The 22,320-nt window shown below is 41.6% G+C and overlaps 1 protein-coding gene across 3 annotated transcripts in view; it reads right to left on the bottom strand.

Moving 5' to 3' along the window:
- Positions 1 to 22,320, bottom strand: part of papola (poly(A) polymerase alpha) — a 67,177-nt gene that overhangs the window by 31,543 nt on the left and 13,314 nt on the right. For 2 of the 3 annotated variants that reach the window (XM_033027605.1, XM_033027606.1), the window contains exons 2-9: positions 14,645 to 14,815; positions 7,931 to 7,997; positions 5,603 to 5,684; positions 4,251 to 4,360; positions 4,114 to 4,167; positions 3,623 to 3,734; positions 3,158 to 3,247; positions 1,185 to 1,323 (exon numbers count right to left, since the gene is read on the bottom strand). In XM_033027605.1, the coding sequence (XP_032883496.1) occupies positions 1,185 to 1,323; positions 3,158 to 3,247; positions 3,623 to 3,734; positions 4,114 to 4,167; positions 4,251 to 4,360; positions 5,603 to 5,684; positions 7,931 to 7,997; positions 14,645 to 14,815 (825 nt within the window). Of the gene's footprint in view, positions 1 to 1,180; positions 1,324 to 3,157; positions 3,248 to 3,622; positions 3,735 to 4,113; positions 4,168 to 4,250; positions 4,361 to 5,602; positions 5,685 to 7,930; positions 7,998 to 14,644; positions 14,816 to 22,320 lie in introns of those variants that run through there. The other variant, XM_033027607.1, reaches the window with a different exon arrangement.

A 22,320-nucleotide genomic window follows, 5' to 3' on the forward strand; every position in this document is an offset into this window, starting at 1 on the left:
TGAGGCGAGATGCGGGCGCCAGCAGCCGTTATGGTCGCTGGCCAGCAGGAGGCGACAAAATGAGTGAGTGGGGGGGGGGGGGGGGGGAAGAAGGATTTAATGGAAAATGTGGACATAAACATAACGAAATCGAATGAGGAGTGGATAGTTGGAATGAAAAGTGAAATGTCTACCGAAATGGCTGCTTCTATGGGTGAGAAGCCAGTTTATTTTTGAAATATTGGGGGGTGGGGGTGGGGAGGGGAGAAGGATTTTATTAAAAAAGGTGTACTTAAAGACGATGAAATGTAATGAGGAGCGGATACTTAGAAAGAAAAGTGAAATCTCTACCGAAATGGAAAAGATCTCGGCGATTGTGCGTCTGGATTCGGCGTGGCAATGAATCAAAGGAAGAAATGCAGCCGGAAGCCGTATATGTAAATGGATCCATTCCGATTGGACATCTGCGAGTATTGGGCATTGTGACATCACACGATGGAACGAATCGAAAGGCAGAAAGGCAGCCGGACGGCAGGCGGCAGGTACAGAGTTTTAATAGTATATAGATAGATCAGAGGAAAGGGGTAGAAGGATGTTTGGGTGAAGCATAAACCCACAGGTCACAAACATCCATTGCAATAAACAAAATCTCAAAGATAGAGATAAAAACACAGCAATTAACCATTCAATCTCTTAAGCACGTTTGGTCATTGAAGCACAGGAATAATCTACATCTCACATCCATTTCCAAACCTCACCATATACTACAACCGAACAAAACTTGGTATGAGCCTTCAATTTATATTGATCCACCGGGGAGAGATATGGTTGCACAGTTCATTTACTTTGTGCACAAAAATGGTTTCCGGTTCAATTTCATTTGCTAGCTCGAATTTAAGATTTTGCCACCTTTGCCTGAGAGAAAATAATTTCCCAGCATTAAACCCATCCGATAAGACAAAATGCTGGATTAATTCAGCGGGTTGGGCAGCATCTCTGGAGAAGAGGAAGTGACATTTCATGCCGGGCCCCTTCACCTGACACCAGCATCTGCAGTTCCTTCCTACACCATCGGATCCCTTTATCATTTCAAACACCTCAATTGCATTAACTCTTAGCAAAAGATTTACACATATGACCAAAGAAATTCAGTATGCCACATATTAACAAGCACATGTCATGAAATCACAGAAATCCACACTCACCATTTTGAAAAAACCAAGAAGAATTTGTGTACTAGGGTTGATGCAACAGCATTGGGGTACAGTTGGCAAGTCCTTGCCACCAACATGGCCCATGAGACACCACCCAGAAAGCCTAGTATGTTAGAGTAAATGTTGTGGCCTGATGAAAAAAATATTTTATAAACATGTTGGTTAAAATAATTTTATTAATTGCAATATTTATTATTCAATTAACCAAATTCTAGACCATTACACCAACTTCTTGAATCTATATGAATGGTTCCCTCACAGTGGTCATTGATAAATCCACACCCGACTCTTTAAGAGTGTTTCTGATCTGTTGGACAGGTGTTTGGGGATTTTTCTTTATTACTAGACTAAGTGGGACCAGTCGGGTCCCCGCAATATTCAACCACTCACCCATTCCCCCAACACAATATTGCACCACTCACGCATAGCCCCCAACTGCCCAGGAGTTTGTGAGTGAGGCGGGAGAGGCCGCAATCCAGGTTTGGTCTTGTTTCTCAGTCCCATACTGGCTTCTTTGACTTTCATTGGCAAAACTTTGGTCCTCATGTTGATAAACAGCAATAAAAGTTTCCACGGTGATGGAAAGACTGGAGGAAATTTGAGAGTTGAGAGCTAATTTTATACCTGCATTAAAGAGGCAATTAAACACACTTGAGCAATTAATTCTTCCCGTTGGATTGCAACCTTGTCGTGGTCGGGGAGCTTGTGTGTCTCAGTGACCCTTAGAGCTATGCCAGCGGGAGATTCGCCTCCTGTTACGGTCTCCCATGCTGGACAGGAAGAAGGGTAGAGGCGAGACGGAGAGCGATCCACTGGTCCTCCAGGTTGGAGGCTGAGCACAGGGCTAACAACCCTGTCTCGTAAAACAAATATGTTACAGAAACAGCAACTGAAGGAATCAACACTATTGGGCATGATGGACTTCCAAGGCTATCAACAGATGCTAGGATGAATGTATCAGACAGCATCCCAAGAATAGCCCTGCACTGGACACCGGAAGGGAAAATGAAAAGAGGGAGACCCAAAACCACCTGGCGTCAAAATGTAGAGGAGGAAATGAAAAGAATGGACCTGACGTGGGGTAGTGTCCAGAAGCTAGCCCAGAACAGACAGGAGTGGAGGACCTTTGTTGCTGCCCTACATGTAAGAGCAATTAAGTACAAATGCCTGTGAAACCATGTGTCCCAAACGTTATGATGTCTGGAAATAGGGGGGGGGGGGGGGAAGGGGGGGGACTATGTATAAACACAGCTATAACTTCTCCATGGTGAGACCAAAATGTATAAAAATGGTATTTAATAAAATCTGACAATGTGCACTTTAACCACGTGATTCTTTTCTATTACGAATCTCAAATTGTGGAGTACAAAGGCAAATAAATAAATGATGGGCCTTTGTCCCAAACATTATGGAGGGCACTACATTTAGAATGATTTCATCTGACCCAAAGAGTCTAATCATTTAACCATGGTAGCATGAATAACCTACTCAAATAGCACCCATGTGTCCAAGCAGGGTTTTTTTAATGCTTAATCAAGCATTCCATGTTTGATGAACTGCATGGTATCACAGTAAAACACAACTCTGGTCTTGTGTGATTACAAAAATACTTTTTCCAGCATAAACTGAAGATTAGTTAACTGCAAGATCTGTAATTGGTTTCTGTGACCCTCTCCTCGGCCAAGGTGTTTAATTACAGTGCATTTACAGGAGATTAACCACAATCACTGACACCTTTAATAGAATGACCCAGATGAACTAGCAAATCCTATAATAAACTGAATCTTAAGGGAACAAGATGCTGATGACTATTTAACTGTACATTACTACGAAAGCTTTGCGGACATTTATCCATAGACATGCAAGGTTCAGGGAAGGAACATGATGTAGCCACAATAACATGAAGCTCGACACCAACCAAAAGAGGTCATAAATAAATAAACAAAAGTTTGTGAAGAACTTACGCTTTGCCCATAATTTAATTGCCCTCAGTGTCAGCCTAAAATTTTCAATATTTGGTACTAAATGCAATATCTCATCTGTGACTCTGCAACCTGGCAACAGAAAATAAAACAGAGGCACAATTTACTTTAAATCCATGTCATAAAATTACTTTACGCACTGCAAATCAGTTAACTAAAGCTGTTGCATAAACTTCTGAAACCCAATTGTTTTGGACATCATTTTGCAAGAGAGTGAAGACCAATAAAAACGGCTTTGAATTTTACAACCATCTAGAGAACACCTTTCTTTAAATTGGGGCAACCCCAAAATTTCATTTAAGTATTTCACATTTTGGGTAGAGTACAAGCAGACCACAACGATTAACTCAAGAGTTTCTGCTTCTCATTAACCTATTTTCACTCCAGAATAGCAAGGACACAATTCCCTCCCAGATTCTCCAATGTTCATTGATCCGAGTTACTAACCATTAAGACTTCGAATACACCTCAAGTCCAGGTTTTTAAGGAGCACATCATCTCTAAGATCCAAATCTTCCGGGATTGTCTGAAGAGCCAATCTTGCAAACAAAATATCAATCTAAAACAACGACAAAAATTCTAAACTAGCTGGATACCAAAAATAGAATAAGACATTGAAAGATTTGCCTCAAAATACATGTAACTAATACCCAGCATTCAATTAGATTTATAACCACCGGTATAAAATGCAGTAAAACTAAATTGCACAAGAACGGTTTTCTTATCAGGTTTTCAAGAATCTGATTTATATATGGAATTAATATTTACCAATATATCAGTAACAATAACAAGCACAGGGTTGAATAACTAAGTACTGCAGAATCGCATTATCTTTGACTATTAGAAGTTTAACATTATCTTTTCAAAGTGAATTACCTTAAATAAAAATACCACAAATCTAACTGAAGCATGTAGTCACTTATTATTTAATAAAATACCTCTATACCATCAAAGGATAGTTTAATGACTGGTACAAATGCTTCTTCAACAGCCTGCAAAATAAATAGAGCGCCGTTAGAGTAACCAAATGCAACAAGCATCAGATGTGCCAGGAATACAATATCACTGCACCCACCCGTAAATTTCTCACTTCATCTTGCTGTTTCAGCTTTTCACAGAAGGATGAGAAGAAGTCAACTCTTTCAATATGACGAGGTGCAACACATAATGCATCAATATCAGCTCCTACAAGAGTAAAAATGTTGTTTTACTGAACACAACCAATGTTAATTGTCCAACTTCTAATAATAATAATAATAATAATATCTTATTGTCATTGCACATAAGCGCAACGAGATTTGGTATGCAGCTTCCATCTGATGTAATAACATAAATAACTAATAAAATTTAGGTTTAGATATCCCGAGAACATGGATTGTAAAAAGAACAGTAAAATAGTCAAAACAGTTCAAACAGACTAAAGTGCAGATGTGTCTGTGCGACATGACCATCCGAGGGAGACAGTCCAGGGGGGGTGGGGGGCACTCAGCAGGGCCGGTACAGAGCCGCTATAGCGGCATCCAGCTGTCTTCTGATTCACAGGCATTATTATTTAACTTCATCTAATTGAGTGGCAAGAAAACTTCAATTCTATCACTATTCTGTATTCTGCCATCAATATTATGTTGGGATTATTACAAATGTTTGGTAACAAGTTTAATTGACACCATGGATATTATCACAAGGCACAGTGGATACTCAAAGACACCTCAAAGTACTTCCACCCTCTAAGACATTCTCTGGTTGAATACAAGAAAAGCCACTACTCAATTGGATGAAATGGCAGAAACACATAAATGGGTAATGGGAATTTATCAACAGGATGAATCTTAACACTGTGCTAATGAACCAATGGACTCAGCCTGCAGAAAGTCAAAATGAAGCACCCAATTGGCATAATTTGAATGTGCCTGCATAGTTTTCTGCAATTCATCCAAGTTACTTACTCTGCAATTTTCCCATTAAAAAAAAAAGGTGGTATAATGACAATTCTCGCTTCAAATAGCATAGTGTTACCATAGACTTTTGATCTTTCAATGCCATTAATTTAATATTCTAAAATGTGCTTTAAAAAAAAAGATAGGACCATGGAACCAAACCGTATGGACTGCCCCTTTTTTTCTATCTAGTTCCACCTTCTATAAACAGGCAGTGCTTCCTCCACCACATTTGCTGCTTCCAAACTGGATTTTTGTTTACTCCAACCCACCCAAGTTAAGTGCAACTCTGGAAAACAGGAAGTCATCAACAGGATGAATCTTAACTGTGCTAATGAACCAATGGACTTAGCCTGCAGAAAGTCAAAATGAAGCAGGTGTGTCTCTGGACTATCAATGTGAAAGACACAGGTATAGCATCAAGAGGATAACAATTTCCATCTAGTTACAAAATACATTTCATATGAGAGAATATATTTGTACAACATACCTTTTGTATGCACTCCTAATCTGTACGAGCCAAAAGTAAAAATTTTCCCACCTACATTTTCTATCACGGATGGAGGAAGATTCTGTAAAATTATTTAATTGATTTTGTTAAAGCATTATCATTGATTGATATGTTCTTCCATGAAGAAAGAATCTGTAAGTTAATAGCACAGTTGAACAAGACGTTGAGGCTGCATTTAGAGCATTGTGTTCAGATTGATGTCATTAAGCTAGAAAACGTGCAGAGTAGATTTACAAAGATGTTGCCAAAACTTGAGGAGTCGAGCTTTAGGGAGAGTTTGAGCAGACTAGGACTTTGTTCCTTGTAGCGCAGGAGGCTAAAGGGTGATCTTATAGATGTACAAAATCATGAACAAAATAAACAGGGTGAATGCACGGTCTTTTGCCCAGAATTGGAGAATCAAGAAATAGAGGACATAGGTTAATGGCGAAAGGGGAAAGATTTAACAATCTTTACTTGAACCATCTGCCAGAAGTGATGGTTGAGGCAGGTACTATAACATTTAAAAAACATAAAAGGTCTGAAGAAGGGTTTCATTTAGAGATACGGAGCGGAAACAAGCCTTTCGGCCCACGCCGACGAGCGATCCCCGCACATTAACACTATCCTACACCCACTAGGGACAATTTTTACATTTACCAAGCCAATTAACCTACAAACCTGTACGTCTTTGGAGTGTGGGATGAAACCGAAGATCTCAGAGAAAACACACGCAGGTCATGGGGAGAACGCACAAACTCCGTACAGACAGCAACCGTAGTCAGGATCGAACGTGGGTCTCCGGCGCTGCATTCACTGTAATGCAGCAGCTCTACCGCTGGGCCACTGTGACCGCTGTCTCACCCCAAAACGTCACCCATTTCTTCTCTCCAGAGATGCTGCCTGTCCCACTGAGTTACTACAGCATTTTGTGTCTACCTTTGATTTAAACCAGCATCTGCAGTTCCTTCCTACACATTTAAAAGATGTTTGTACAGGCGCATGGATAGGAAAGATTTAGAGGGATATTGGACAAACTCGGGCAGGTGGGACCAGCAAGGATGAGAAATATGCAGGTTAGGTTGAGGGCCTGTTTCTGTACTGTATGACAATGACTTTCTTCATCTGTGCCTTCCCCAATCTTCAATCCCCCAACCTTCAATCGATGGTAACAACTTTTCAAAAAAAAAAAAAAAATCCAGTCCCAGAATTATGTTCTTTCCTTGTTGATTAAAGTGTAAGACCTCAAAGCTATTTATTGTTCATGTTTCTTCAGATGACACAATCAAAGCCAGTGATTCATGAGTCCATTTCCTCTCCTTCTGTATGACATTCTCACGCTTAAGAACCTTGCATCGCAATCAATACTCAACCTTACCAACTCTGCTACATTTGCTTAAAAAAAAAAAAAAAGATTTTGTAAAAGCATTATAATTGATTTATATGATCTTCCATGAAGAAATAATCAGCATGCTAAAAGCACATCAACCATTTTTACATCTCAAATGTTTTATGATATCATGCAAAGTGATCACCAGCAAATGACCGATGGCAAAAATATTGGCCAAGATGCCAAAACAAAATTTCAGCGTTCTTATTGCAATTTAAAAAAAATCCATATTAACAAGATTAGGGTAAATCTCATCCAATGATGCATCACCTTCACCGGACTGGAATATTGATCTAGACTTTCTGGAGGTTGTCTGAATTTTGATCAATAAGGAAGTAAGCTTGTTATCAACTAAGGAAATTAAATAATTAAAGTGAAACTGTATACAAATTGCTCACAATAGCAAGCAAGAGTTAATAAATGCCTGATAGTGAAGGCCACATACAAGTAAATTCTTAGTGTTATCCATATTCATGCTTCTACTCCTTTGAAAGTTGTAATTTAATCAAGTTTCATAATATGAAAAACCTATTAAGAGAGTTACATTTATAATGCGCTTCAAATATTATTTTATTAATTAACACTAATTTCACTTAACCCACGATTTGCCCATTTCCTACAAAGGATAAATGGACATGGGGAGCAGGCAGTAACGGGCTACTGATTGTGGATGATCAGCCATGATCACAGTGAATGGCGGTGCTGGAATCGAAGGGCCGAATGGCCTACTCTTGCACCTATTGGCTGTTGTCTATTGATAATGCAGCCTTTGATTTCTGATGAGAAAGCAAGCAATTTCTTCTGGAAATATAGTAACAAGTCTGCATTCTCTCGTGTATCTTTGCACTGAAGTGGATGTCCTCAATTGCTGCAGTACTGTGATTCTATGTTCAAATGGTAAATTAATGCGGGCATTCAAAATTTGAATTAAGTGTTACCTTAATTTCACTGGTATCACGAATCCATTCTTTCACCAAGTTATTTAGCTTTCCCAGAATTGCAATTCTGCAAGAGATGGAAGCAAATTAAAATGTCATCACAGGAGGAAAAAAAATAGCACTCCCTTTCTTGTGGTCAAAGTATTCAGACCCCTTCACTTTTTCCACATTTTATTACGTTACAACCTTAAGCTAAAATGGATTACATTTTTTTATTTTTTTAAAAACCATCTACACACAATACCCCATAATAAAAAAAAGCAAAAACAGGCGTTTAGAAATTTTACTAACCTCATACTAAATTTTACTAATATCACATTGACATAAGTATTCAGATCCTTTACTCAGTACTTTGTTGAGGCACATTTGGCAGCGATTACAGCCTCAAGTCTTCTTGGGTATGACACTACAAGCTTGGTACACCTGTATTTGGGTAATTTTTCCCATTCTTCTCTGCAGATCCTCTCAAGCTCCGTCAAGTTGGATGGGGAGTGTAGATGCACAGCCATTTTCAGGTCCCTCCAGAGATGGTCGATCGCATTCAAGTCTGGGCTCTGGCTGGGCCACTCAAGGACATTCACAGACTTGTCATAAAGCCACTCCTGCATTGTCTTGGCTGTGTGCTTAGGGTCGTTGTCCTGTTGGAAGGTGAACCTCCGCCCCAGTCTGAGGTCCAGAACGCTCTGGAGCAGGTATTCATCAAGCATCTCTCTGTACTTTGCTCCGTTCATCTTTCCCTCGATGCTGACTGGTCTCCCAGTTCCTGCTGCTGAAAAACATCCCCACAGCATAAGGCTGCCACCATCATGCTTCACCGTAGGTATGGTATTGGCCAGGTGATGAAAGGTGCCTGGCTTCCTCCAGACGTTTCCCCCAGAGTTCAATATTGGTTTAATCAGACCAGAGAATCTTGTTTCTCTTGGTCTGAGAGTCCTTTAGGTGCCTTTTGTCAAACTCCAAGCGGGCTGTCATGTGCCTTTTACTGAGGAGTGGCTTCCGTCTGGCCACTCTACCATAAAGGCCTGATTGGAGTGCTACAGATATAGTTGTCCTTCTGGAAGGTTCTCCCATCTCCAGAGGAACTTTGTCAGAGTGATCATCGGGTTCTTGGTCACCTCCCTGACCAGGGCCCTTCTCACATGATTGCTCAGTTTGGTCTGGTGGTTCCAAAGTTCTTCCATTTAAGAATGGCCACTGTGCTCTTCGGGTCCTGTAATGTTGCAGAAATTGTTTTATAGCCTTTCCCAGATCTGTGCTCGACACAATCGTATCTCGGAGGTCTACGGACAATTCCTTTGTCTTCGTGGAACTGAGTTAGATAGAGCTCTAGGGGCTAGTGGAGTCAAGGGATATGGGGAGAAGGCAGGCATGAGTTATTGATAGGGGACGATCAGCCATGATCACAATGAATGGCGGTGCTGGCTCGAAGGGCCGAATGGCCTCCTCCTGCAACTGTTTTCTATGTTTCTATGTGGCTTGGTTTTTGCTCTGACATGCACTGTCAACTGTGGGGCCTTACATAGACGTGTGTGCCTTTCCAAATCATGTCCAATCAATTTAATTTACCGCTGGTGGACCAATCAAGTTGTAGAAACCAAAGATCTTACAGCAGAGCAAGATGGGCTACTCCTGCGAAATACAATGGGCTGACGTGTAGTACGCTACGGAGGGGATCCTGGGCATTTTCCCCCGCCCATTTTAGTAACCGGAGCCTACCTGACCCGACCCGACTCGCAGTGTAATCAATCAGTTTGTGTGTGTGATATAGGGTTAGATTCATAATTCTGTCAGTTCATACTTCTTGTCAAGAATAAAATTTGACTCTGGTAATTGTCTTTTTTAATGTTTTTTAAATCATTTCTTTTTAAATGGCTCACAAGCAGTGTTTGAGTTGATTTTGTGGTAACCGGAACCGACCCGACTTCCAGGGTAATTGACATTGCGGGGGAAGTTTTTGTGTGTGATATAGGGTTAGATTCATAATTCTGTTAGTTCATAATTCTGTTAATTCTTGTTAAAGAATAAAATGTTTATAAACACACAGACATGAATGTGATATAAATGTATATAATCATATAACACACACAATTATATTTCTTCTGATCCAATGATGAACTTTATTTCAGACTAGACAAGGGACATTAAATAAGAAACATTGTAAACCTCCCCGCAACTTCACACACACTAGGCCTTATCCCCACCCCTCAACTCTCCCCCCCCCCCCCCCCCCCCCCCGGCACTCCCTCGCCTGCCCCCACACTACAATGTCTCCCCCCCTCCTATGCCCCTCTCCCCGCTGCCCCGGGCCGCTCACTCCCTCTCCGGGCCGCGCACTCCCTCTCCCTGCTGCCCCGGGCCGCACACTCCCGCTGCCCCGGGCCCCACACTCCCTCTCCCCGCTGCCCCGGGCCGTGCACTCCCTCTCCCCACTGCCCCAGGCCGCGCACTCCCTCTCCCCGCTGCCCCGGGCCGCGCACTCCCTCTCCCCGCTGCCCCGGGCCGCGCACTCCCTCTCCCCGCTGCCCCGGGCCGCGCACTCCCTCTCCCCGCTGCCCCGGGCCGCTCACTCCCTCTCCCCGGGCCGCACACTCCCTCTCCCCGCTGCCCCGCTGCCCCGGGCCCCACACTCCCTCTCCCCGCTGCCCCGGGCCCTGCACTCCCTCTCCCCGCTGCCCCGGGCCCCACACTCCCTCTCCCCGCTGCCCCGGGCCGCACACTCCCTCTCCCCGGGTCGCGCACTCCCTCTCCCCACTGCAGAAACAAAGATCCGATCTTTGGCCGGAAGCAAGATGGCGGAGCAAGATGGCGGAACAAGATGGTGGGGACTGGTCGCTAAAATGGGTCCTATAATCACCCATGAATCCGCCCATGAGCGTACTACACGTTTGCGTGAGAGTAACCCATCTTGCTCTGCTCCAAGATCTTTGGTAGAAACATCTCAAAGATAATCAAAGTATACAGGATGAACCTAAGCTCAATTTTGAGTGTCATAGCAAAAGGTCTGAATACTTATGTAAATGTGATATTTCAGTTATTTCTTTTTAATTACTTTGCAAACATTTCTAAACATCTGTTTTCATTTCTTCATTCTGGGGTATTGTGTGTAGATTGATGATAAAAAATGAATTTAATCCATTTTAAAATAAGGCTGTAACGTAACAAAATGTGGAAAAAGTGAAGGGGTCTGAATGCACTGTATACACACACACGTGTATATACATGGATCTATAAGTGTGGTAAAGGGGATCCCAGAATTTAGAGCCTTGGTATCTGAAGATTTGGCTGCTATTGATGGAGCACTAACATTAAGAGATTCAGAAGAGACTGCAAATGGATGACTTTAAACATCTGATTTAGAGGTGGAGAATATATACAAGCGATGGATGTAAAATCAAGAATGAGCAATGACAGTTGCAATACAGCTTGTTATGCAACTATCTGCCAAAGAATACAAGAAATTGCAGTTGTGAATGCAGCCCAGTCCATCAAACCAGCCTCCCCTCCATCGATTTTATCTGAATGTCTCATGTACCAGGGCACAGTGAAATTCCTTTTTTTGCATACAGTTCAGCAAAAATCTAATTATGCATCGACACACCATATTCAAGTACAAGAGTGCCGGAATGGGAAATTTCACTGAGGGAGTACATGTTTCAGCACCATGTCTCTGTATACTTAAAGTACACAGTTGTTCCGTGCCATTGCAGGCCGCATCGATTCTGCGCGCCCGGCCAGATCTAATCGAGCTATGGACACCTCAAACCACGAAAGTGCTGACCCTTGCCTCACACGATCACCATTTAGCCTCTGTGCCCCTCCTGCAGCTCATCTCAGAACATCCATAACAAGTCCAAGAGCGTAGTAGGGAAAGCAGCCCAACATAGAAACATAGAAAATAGGTGCAGGAGTAGGCCATTCGGCCCTTCGAGCCTGCACCGCCATTCAATATGACCATGGCTGATCATCCAACTCAGTATCCCATACCTGCCTTCTCTCCATACCCCCTGATCCCTTTAGCCACAAGGGCCACATCTAACTCACTCTTAAATATAGCCAATTAAATGAACTGGCCTCAACTACCTTCTGTGGCAGAGAGTTCCAGAGATTAACCACTCTGTGTGAAAAATGTTTTTCTCATCTCGGTCCTAAAGGATTTCCCCTCTATCTTTAAGCTGTGACCCCTTGTCCTGGACTTCCCCAACATCGGGAACAATCTTCCTGCATCTAGCCTGTCCAACCCCTTAAGAATTTTGTAAGTTTCTATAAGATCCCCCCTCAATCTCCTAAATTCTAGAGAGTACAAGCAGAGTCTATCCAGTCTTTCTTCATATGAAAGTCCTGACATCCCAGGAATCAGTCTGGTGAACCTTCTCTGCACTCCCTCTATGGCAATAATGTCCTTCCTCAGATTTGGAGACCAAAACTGTACGCAATACTACAGGTGTGGTCTCACCAAGACCCTGTACAACTGCAGAACCTCCCTGCTCCTATTCTCAAATCCTTTTGCTATGAATGCTAACATACCATTCGCCTTCTTCACTGCCTGCTGCACCTGCATGCCTACTTTCAATGACTGGTGTACCATGACACCCAGGTCTCGTTGCATCTCCCCTTTTCCTAATCGGCCACCATTTAGATAATAGTCTACTTTCCTGTTTTTGCCACCAAAGTGGATAACCTCACATTTATCCACATAATCAAGGATCTCACACAGGTAATTCTCTCCCCCCCCCTCCCCCTCCCTCAGGCAGAAGATACAAAAGATTGAAAGCACATACCATATATTCAATAATAGCTTCAACCCAACTGTTTTCAGACCACTGAGAGGACTTCTCATATACTTGATCTCCCAATCTACCTTGGCGTAGCCATCGTACCTTTTAAAAAAAAAATCTGCACTCTCTGTTGCTGCACTATTAACATTCTGCTGTCTATTTCCTTTGTTGAACTACTCGATGTACTCATGTGTAGTATGATTTGCCTGCATAGCACACAAAACAGATTTTCCATTGTATCTTGGTACACAACAATAATAAACCAATACCAGGTGCAGAGAAATAGGAAACCTCTAAAAACATATTTTCAATTGAGAGGAATGGGTGTGAGGGTCTCGGGTATTAGTTCTTTTCCATTTTAATTGATTGGTTTTATGTTAAAATATTTTAATATTATGACTCTTTTGGAAAGTCTGAAAGTCAGAAATATTTAAGTGTTTCTGAATGCAAGGGGGAATGTGACAAGTTCTTCCACAAAGCATTCCCCACTGACACTTCAAATCCACAGGGATCTTATACGTTTCAATCATCTCCTCTCACACGGCCAAAATCAAGTCCAAATCTTTTCTTACAAGACAATTTATATATTCCATGTATTAGACAGCCAAATCTTCTCTGCACTGCAAGTACAAAATGCCCAGTTCACAATACACGACCTGAATACGACCACTTCTCCATTGCAACTTTATTCAGAAATCTACACTAAACATTGACTTGTTACTGCCTGTCCAATAACAACAGATATATCACGATGGCCAAATCAGTAGATGTCATAATTGTCCCCAATTGGAACTTGTGTTGTTCCACTCTGTGCAAACACAATTGGGTATCTTACATCAAGAAACAGAGCATTTTATCTGATGGAGAATCAAACATTAAAGAAGTAAATACCCTTTCTTTGGCAAAGTTATTAAGGCAATGCAAATGGAATTTTTAAAATTGTGAGAAATGATACAAACACCTAGTTGCCTTAAATAAATGTCATTGAAATTTAGTTACTTAAAAAGTGATTTCACTTCAAATCTAACATTTGCAAGTGTTGCACATTTTAGCGAATCCAACATTATTCACCACAGCTGATCCCTCAAATATTCTGATGAACAGAGCTCTCTACGGAGAAGATATTCAAACTGCAGTCAAGGTTTTAGACCCAAGGACAATGAAGGGACAATGACAACAAAGGAACAGTGACAACATCCAGATCAAGACTGAGATCCAGCTAGGCAGCCTTAGCCTTCTGTTTGATAAACTTAAAAAGTACTATTGAGGACTTGGCAAGTTGATGCAATAGATCATGTCCATGATGATAAATCTAGCCACAGTAGGTATGTTGGAATATGTATTAATCAACAAGCTTCAATATTTAGTTCCAAAATAACAGGGTATGACGTGGTAGTTTTGATGCTGTAAAAAATCCAAAAAACTGGATGTACTGCCCCGAAAAAGGACTGAATATGTGGCTTATAAAATTGAAGCGAGTGGCTCGTCTTGTTAAATTTTATGCATATTGCTTCTTATGCACAGAAGCTGATATTTATAATTTGATATCCTGTAACTCGCAGCTAGGGTAAATTCGTACTAATTTAGGAAAAATGGGAACACAAGCAGTGCAATATCTTCTCAGCAGTCTACGTGATACAAAGCAGAACATCCTCAAAGACATTACATGCCACATGAGTCTCTCTTTTCCATGTAATGCTCAAATCCCAAAATAGATGATTAACCATTAAGTCTGTGAGCAGACATTGATTATAGCTCTGGGCCAACGTTTCTGAGGAGGAGTTGGACCTTTTATATGATCTGCAAAAATATATACATAGGCTTAAACAATTTAATGATCAAACTAGTTGAAATTGCGGATTAAAGCATTTAGGAAAGTAAAGACTCCATGAAATATTGAAATGTGGCTGAGGTTGCCTTAATAACCGAAGATGTATACCTGTGTTGCAACTCCTCCTCCTCTTCAAAAACTCCATAAGGATTTAGTGCCTCAATAAGTTTCTGGGTAAGCACATAATCATTTTCTTTTGGCAAAGCCAAGCTAATTGAAGATGTAATACCATAGTGCTTTTGGGATTGGGTTTGCAGAGATCCTTGATTTGCAGAAGGGCTGTGGAACAAAACAATAAAAATATCAAGGTACTGCAATTGATTACTTACTGCTTCCAATATAATTTCAGAATTTAATTCTTACTAATGATTACTGGTAACCTCAAAATTACTTAATTTGTTTAACCAATTAAAGCACATATTTAAGCATTGAATGTCATCATTTCACAATTAAACAGACACAAAAGCACTGAAGACATCATATACGCTCCTCAAACTGGAATTGGTACCACGACCATCACTCATGGAGAATAATACAAAATATCATTGCCTCCAGAGAGAAACACCGTAAAAGCGTACAGCTGAAGAATAGATAGATACAAAATGCTTGAGTAACTCAGCGGGTCAGGCAGCATCTTTGGAGAAAAGGAAAAGGTGACGTTTTTCATTGAGACCCTTAAAGCCCTGTCCCACGGTACGAGTTAATTCCAAGAGTTCTCCCGAGTTTGCCCCGATTCGAACTCGGAGATTTACGGGAATGGCCACTCGTCGGAACTCGGGGCTCTCTTGGACATTTTTCATCATGTTGAAAAATCTTCACGAGTCTCCCCGTGCTTACCTGCCGTTAGCGGTAAGAGACGTCCCCGAGCTCCGACATACCCTCTACGTTCATTCTCCATGCTTACCAAGAGCTTGTTTTTTTTTTAAACTCGGGAGAGCTCTTGGAATGAGCTCGTACCGTGGGACAGGGCTTTTAGACTGATAGTCGGTAGGAGAGGGGGAGGGGGAGGGAAGGAAAAAAAAACAGCTGATGAATTGATGGCAAGGGAAAGGATGTTGAACTAGCCTTGATATTTGAAGGATTTCTGAACTTGTACCTCAGCATTCTGTCACCCCAGCACCATATCTGGCTCTATATCACTTTAGTAATTAATATTGCCACTTCTCCTACCATTTTCATTAAAATCTTCATTTGAGTCTGAAATAATCTATTCAGCAGGGAGAGCCAAAAATACCTTTAAAAATACAGGTAAATCTGACACAAGAGACTGCAGATGTTTGGAACATTGAGGGAAGAAAACAAGCTGCTAGATAGGCAACTTTCCCTTTGCCTCCACAGCTGCTGCCTGGACTGCTAAGTTACTCTCGAAACAGTTCTTTGTGCTACAGGTAAATTGATTGGAGTCTTGTATATTTGTGGAAGAAATATGTTTTTGGAATCAGCCTCCAAATTTGTACATTCGAAATGTTGTGGCGAAAAATAGTTTGCCAAAAACAAAATCAGCTGAACTTAATGTTCAGGGAAGCACGTTACACACTGGAACAGTTTCATGGGTATGGCTCTGTAAACAATGTTTAAAAAAAACTGCATCTATGGATACAAGAGAACAAAATTAGCATATTATAAAATGGGAGTACATTACCCAATTATCTCTTGTGGTCAAAATATACTCAGTAATAATTATAGCTAGCAATATTGAACAGAGTTATGAAGAACTGCAGTGAACAATATGAGCGTAATTAAAACTTGCTGGTGAATTATCATTCAGGACAATCGCAAGCAAAATATCCAGTATAGCCAACTGAAACCAAAATTCGATTACCTATAGCAAAGTTTTAAATATATATTTTAATTACATTAAATGTTTTACAGCTAAATACACAGTACTACCTTGTGGGGATTACATACCAACATTTGAAAAACATTGAATCAGGTTCGATGTGACAGTCAAGTAACTCAGGGACAGAATGAAATTAAAACAGAAGCGGAAAAAACAGCAGAACTACAGAAATAAAAACAGGAAAACCAAAAAGCACCTGCTCCGATGAAGAATCAGAGACCTAAAGTCTTAACCTTTTCTCTTTTTACACATAGTGCCTAACCTGCTGACTTTGTTTTATTTCAGGTTTCCAGCAATTGCTATTTTTTTTAAATTATATATTACTAGAAGATAGATACAAAAAGCTGGAGTAACTCAGCAGGACACGCAGCATCCCTGGAGAGAAGGAATGGGTGACGTTTCGGGTCGAGGTCCTTCTTCAGAATGGTTAGGGATAAGAGAAATTAGAGATATAGACGATGATGTAGAGAGATAAAGAACAATGAATGAAAGATAAGCAAAAAAGTAACGATGATAAAAGGAAACAGGCCATTCATTGTGAGCTGTTTGTTGGGTGAAAACAAGGTTAATCCATCTTGAACAACGGATACAGTAGACCAAAGATCTTATAGCGGAGCAAAGGTTCAAAGGTTCAAAGGTTATTTATTGGTCACATACACCTAGGTGTAGTGAAATACTTCTTGCCAATGCAGCACATAAAGAAAGAATACAGACATAACATTAATAAGAGATTTAAACATAAAGAACATCCCCCCACAATGGCTCCCACCATGAAGGAAGGCACAATGTCCAGTCCCCATCCCCAGTTCACCCATAGTCGAGCCAATTGAGGCCTCCACAGTTGCCTCCACGGAGGCCCGATGTTCCTGGCCGTTCTCGCCGGGTGATGGTGCTCCGGCGTCGGGAGAATCCTCACAGCGGCTTGGGACACCTGGAACGGCCGCTTCCGTACTGGAGGCCACGGCTTCCAAAGCCAACAAGGCCGCGCCGGTTGGAGCTCCACAACTGGCGATCTCGTCGCGAGATCCCAGGCTCCCGATGTACAGTTCAGCGCCGCTGCCCGCGGCCGGCCGCTCCTCAGACCCGCAGCTCCGCGATGTTGTTCCCGGCAGTCTTCAGCTCACCGGAGCTCCAGCGCGGCGACCCAGGCAAGGCATCGCCCGCTCCACGATAGCGCTCCAGCGCTGTGCCGCCGCCGAAGCCGTGGTTCTGGGCGGTCCCCGACAGGAAACGCCGCTCCAGGCCCGCTGGTAGGCCGCGAGGACGGGTCGAAACTGCAGCCCGGAGAAAAGCTGCCTCTTCGACCAGGTAGGGACCCTGAAAGGTAGTTTCCCTCTTTCCCCCCCCCCACATAAAAAAGTCTAGAACTCCAGAAACAAAAACACTTTAACTAAAAAAAAAAAAAAAGATGAAAAGACAGACAGCTGCTGGCTGGGCAGCCGCGCACAGGTCAGCGCCCCCTGTTGTGCATAGGATCTTTGCAGTAGACGAGGTTGGAGGAGGTGCAAGTGAACCTCTGCCTAACCTGAAAAGACTGTCGGGGTCCCTGGGCAGAGTCGAGGGAGGAGGTATAGGGACAGGTGTTGCAACTTCTGCGGTTGTATGGGGAAGGTACCTGGGGATGGCGTGGTTTGGGTGGGAAGGAATGAGTTAACCAGGGAGTTGCGGAGGGAACAGTCTCTGCGGACGGCGGAAAGGGGTGGAGATGGGAAGATATGACTAGTTTTGGGATCCCATTGGAGGCGGAGAAAATTTTGGAGGATTATGTGTTGTATGCGGCGGCTGATGGGGTAAAAGGGGGGGGGGGACACACGACGACTACGGACGGACTCGGTCGCTGTTGCGACTAGGGGAGGGGGAGCAAGGGAAGAGCACCGAGGAGACACGAGTGAGGGCCTTCTATATATTACTAGATTTGTGTTTGGAAAAATAGGTTTAAAAAGAAATAGGTTTCACAATACGGTCTAGTATGGACTGATCATTTATTCTCCCGATGAAACATTCAGCAGTTATTCCCTGATGACAAACAAAACTGAAGACTATTAGATGAAAACATCTTGTGTAGTTTATAGAAAGCACAGCTTCAAATTGTGGCACAGAAACAGTAATGAATCATAGAAACATAGAAATTAGGTGCAGGAGTAGGCCATTCGGCCCTTTGAGCCTGCACCCCCATTCAATATGATCATGGCTGATCATCCAACTCAGTATCCCGTACCTGCCTTCTCTCCATACCCTCTGATCCCCTTAGCCACAAGGGCCACATCTAACTCCCTCTTAAATATAGCCAATGAACTGGCCTCGACTACCCTCTGTGGCAGAGAGTTCCAGAGATTCACCACTCTCTGTGTGAAAAAAGTTCTTCTCATCTCGGTTTTAAAGGATTTCCCCCTTATCCTTAAGCTGTGACCCCTTGTCCTTGACTTCCCCAACATCGGGAGCAATCTTCCTGCATCTAGCCTGTCCAACCCCTTAAGAATTTTGTAAGTTTCTATAAGATCCCCTCTCAATCTCCTAAATTCTAGAGTATAAACCAAGTCTATCCAGTCTTTCTTCATAAGACAGTCCTGACATCCCAGGAATCAGTCTGGTGAACCTTCTCTGCACTCCCTCTATGGCAATAATGTCCTTCCTCAGATTTGGAGACCAAAACTGTATGCAATACTCCAGGTGTGGTCTCACCAAGACCCTGTACAACTGCAGTAGAACCTCCCTGCTCCTATACTCAAATCCTTTTGCTATGAAAGCTAACATACCATTCGCTTTCTTCACTGCCTGCTGCACCTGCATGCCCACTTTCAATGACTGGTGTACCATGACACCCAGGTCTCGCTGCATCTCCCCTTTTCCTAGTCGGCCACCATTTAGATAATAGTCTGCTTTCCTGTTTTTGCCACCAAAATGGATAACCTCACATTTATCCACATTATACTGCATCTGCCAAACATTTGCCCACTCACCCAGCCTATCCAAGTCACCTTGCAGTCTCCTAGCATCCTCCTCACAGCTAACACTGCCCCCCAGCTTAGTGTCATCCGCAAACTTGGAGATATTGCCTTCAATTCCCTCATCCAGATCATTAATATGATCCTACCTCAGTCTCTATCTCACAAGCTCTCATCCTGTTCCTAGTCAAATTTGTTACCCATATCCTTCAAATCTTTCAACTTTTGGCTGCCCAGTTTCTTGTTAGTTAAAAGTATTAAATATTTATTTTGTGGACTAATCACAAGGAAAGATTCTTGCAAAGGTTAAATAATCTTAGGTTTGACAAAAGATTAATATTTTTGGCATGATTCACAATGACTGCAAGTTCTCAGTAAATGAAGAAACACGTGACATCCCAATCATTGCCAGCTCACTATGGAAACGTGTAATTTCAACCACTCTCCCGCTTCTATTTCATTTGCAATAACTGGGTTAATTGAATACAGTCAAATGTCCATTCCTTCCACTTCCACGAAGGAAGTGACTCCCGTTTTGTAATATGCTACACGACTACGACTTTCTTCATCTGCTTCTTCCCCAACATTTCTCCCTACAATCCAAATACTCAAATTTTAAGATGAAAAAATCCAGTTCACAGGATTATATTCTTTCCTTATTGAGGAATGTGTAAGGATTCCAAGCTATATGCTAATTGTTCATATTTCTTCAGAAGGCAATCAAAGCCAGTGATTTAGGTGTCCATTTCCTCTCCTGTATGTAGGTATGTTGCAAAACTTACCTTCAGCGGCGCTGCAGTTCTGCCGCTGCCCGTGTGCGCGACTTTGGCGCCTTTGAGAGGGGGGCGGGTTTAAAACGCGATTTTCTCTAGGCTGTTGAAATCGATGTTGTTCAGCCTACTTAGTTGCTGACGAAAAATCACTGCAAAATTCGTTCGCTGCAGGTATTTTTTAAATTTTGTTATTTAATTGTTATAGTAAATTAAAAATCATCCTCTAAAGCCTCGAACCCCGACAACGGGACGGATCTCATGTAGGGGACAACGCAAGATAGGATGTTTATTTTTACATTAAAAAGGGCTTCTTAAGATCACTTTATACAAAATGTTATGTTGCGAGTAGCTGACTTGGGGGCCCATCTGAACCGGCAGTATCTTTCATGCCGACATGGGGTACAAATTCACCGCAATGGCAGCGTTCTAAACCAGCGCGTTCCACAGAATCCTATTTAATGGCCGATTTAAATGGCCATTAATTTACAGCAATTGAACACTAAATCCCTTCCATTTGGCCTATAAATTAATGTCAATGAGATTTAAAAATCATGTTTTATTGTGAATTCTTGTGTGAATGTTCTTTGGACACTTAGGCTATTTAAAAATGTTAATCTTTCCTTAAGAAATGGATAGATGTTTAGATCTAGTAATTGAATTTTGGAATTAGCTACAATTGGGTAACTAACTAATTATATGCTTTAATTTCAGGTAAGATCCAAGTAAGATTGTTTAATATTTGTTTCAGAATGCTTCAATCTATAATAACTGAAAATTTATTTCAGTTCTCTTAATTTTTAATAAAGTTATGGGCTTTAGACTGTCCTCGATCACAGCTTTTGTGTTAAGTCAATGGAAAATCAATAGGGAACAAGATGCTAATTTCCGAGTATGAAAATGGCCATAACTTTTTTAATACAGAAGATATGAAAGTGAATTAGGTGTCAAATTAAACTTCTTTTTATGCTTTATCTGATGGGATAAATTGCAGACTTGATTTTTAAAATCTCAAAATTTTGTGACATTGCTACTGTATGTCATTTTCCGTTTTAAGAACCGTATGTCGCAATCAATACTTAACCTCAAACTCTGCGACATAAGCATAAAATTCACAAAATTCAAGTCATTTTTCTGAATTAAACAGAATAACCTTGTGTGACTTTTGGCGACAAAGCTCACCTCAAAACAGTTAAATAATTCAACCAATTATGGTTGGCAATGCAAATCTGCTGTTAAGCAAAATATTTTACATTAACATGGGTAAATGCATCGATACGCTAACATGAGAAAACTCCAAGATTAATAAAATATCCCCCCCCCCCAAAATTAATTTCACTGGAATAAGACAAAACCAGAAACATGCCATTACAACTTTACACAAATAAAGCAGTTCCCAGCATGACAAATTGCAAAAGATTTCCCTTAAAGCCACTTCTATTTTACATGGTCACTGCACAAACGCCTATTATACAAATGAGCATAGCAAACACGATTTGCAAACACAGGTACTATCGTAATGTTTAACATTTAGACAGGTACATGGATATGAAAGGTTTACATAGATATGGCCCAAATGCAGGCAGGTGGGACTAGTCAAGATGGGACATGTTGACTGCTGTGGGCAAGTTGGGTCGAAGGGCTCATTTCCACAATGTAAGACTATGGCTCTCTGGACTATTTACGAATAGCTACAATCCAGATGTCTAGATGAAGGCAGACACGGGTTATTGATTGGGGACGATCAGCCATGATCACAATGAATGGCGGTGCTGGCTCGAAGGGCCGAATGGCCTCCTCCTGCACCTACTTTCTATGTAGATCCTTTAATGCAAAAGTGTCAAGTAAAAAAGATTTGAGCAAAACTTGTTTTTCAGATATCCCCATAGCTAAAAAATGTCAACATTAATGAACTGCTTTCTGAAGAATAGTTACTGTTGAAATGTAGGAAAACCAGAAGCTAATTGGAGAAGAGCAAAATCCAGCAAAAAAATTTATTGCAGAAATTGCACTGAGCTCAGCTCTTCAAAACTGAAGATTTTCAGGTATAGCTGAGATATAAACTTTCACCAGGATGTAACAAGTGATGTGTCAATGAGGCAATGACCTTTTGCAATTGATATAAATAACTTGGATAAAGGAATCAAAGATTTGGTTGCTAAATTTGCTGCTGACAGAGAGAGGTGGGATGTAGATGGTTGAGTGGGTAAATATCTGGAATAGAATGAG

This window comes from Amblyraja radiata, chromosome 9, assembly GCF_010909765.2.
Source record: "Amblyraja radiata isolate CabotCenter1 chromosome 9, sAmbRad1.1.pri, whole genome shotgun sequence".
Taxonomy (NCBI): domain Eukaryota; kingdom Metazoa; phylum Chordata; class Chondrichthyes; order Rajiformes; family Rajidae; genus Amblyraja; species Amblyraja radiata.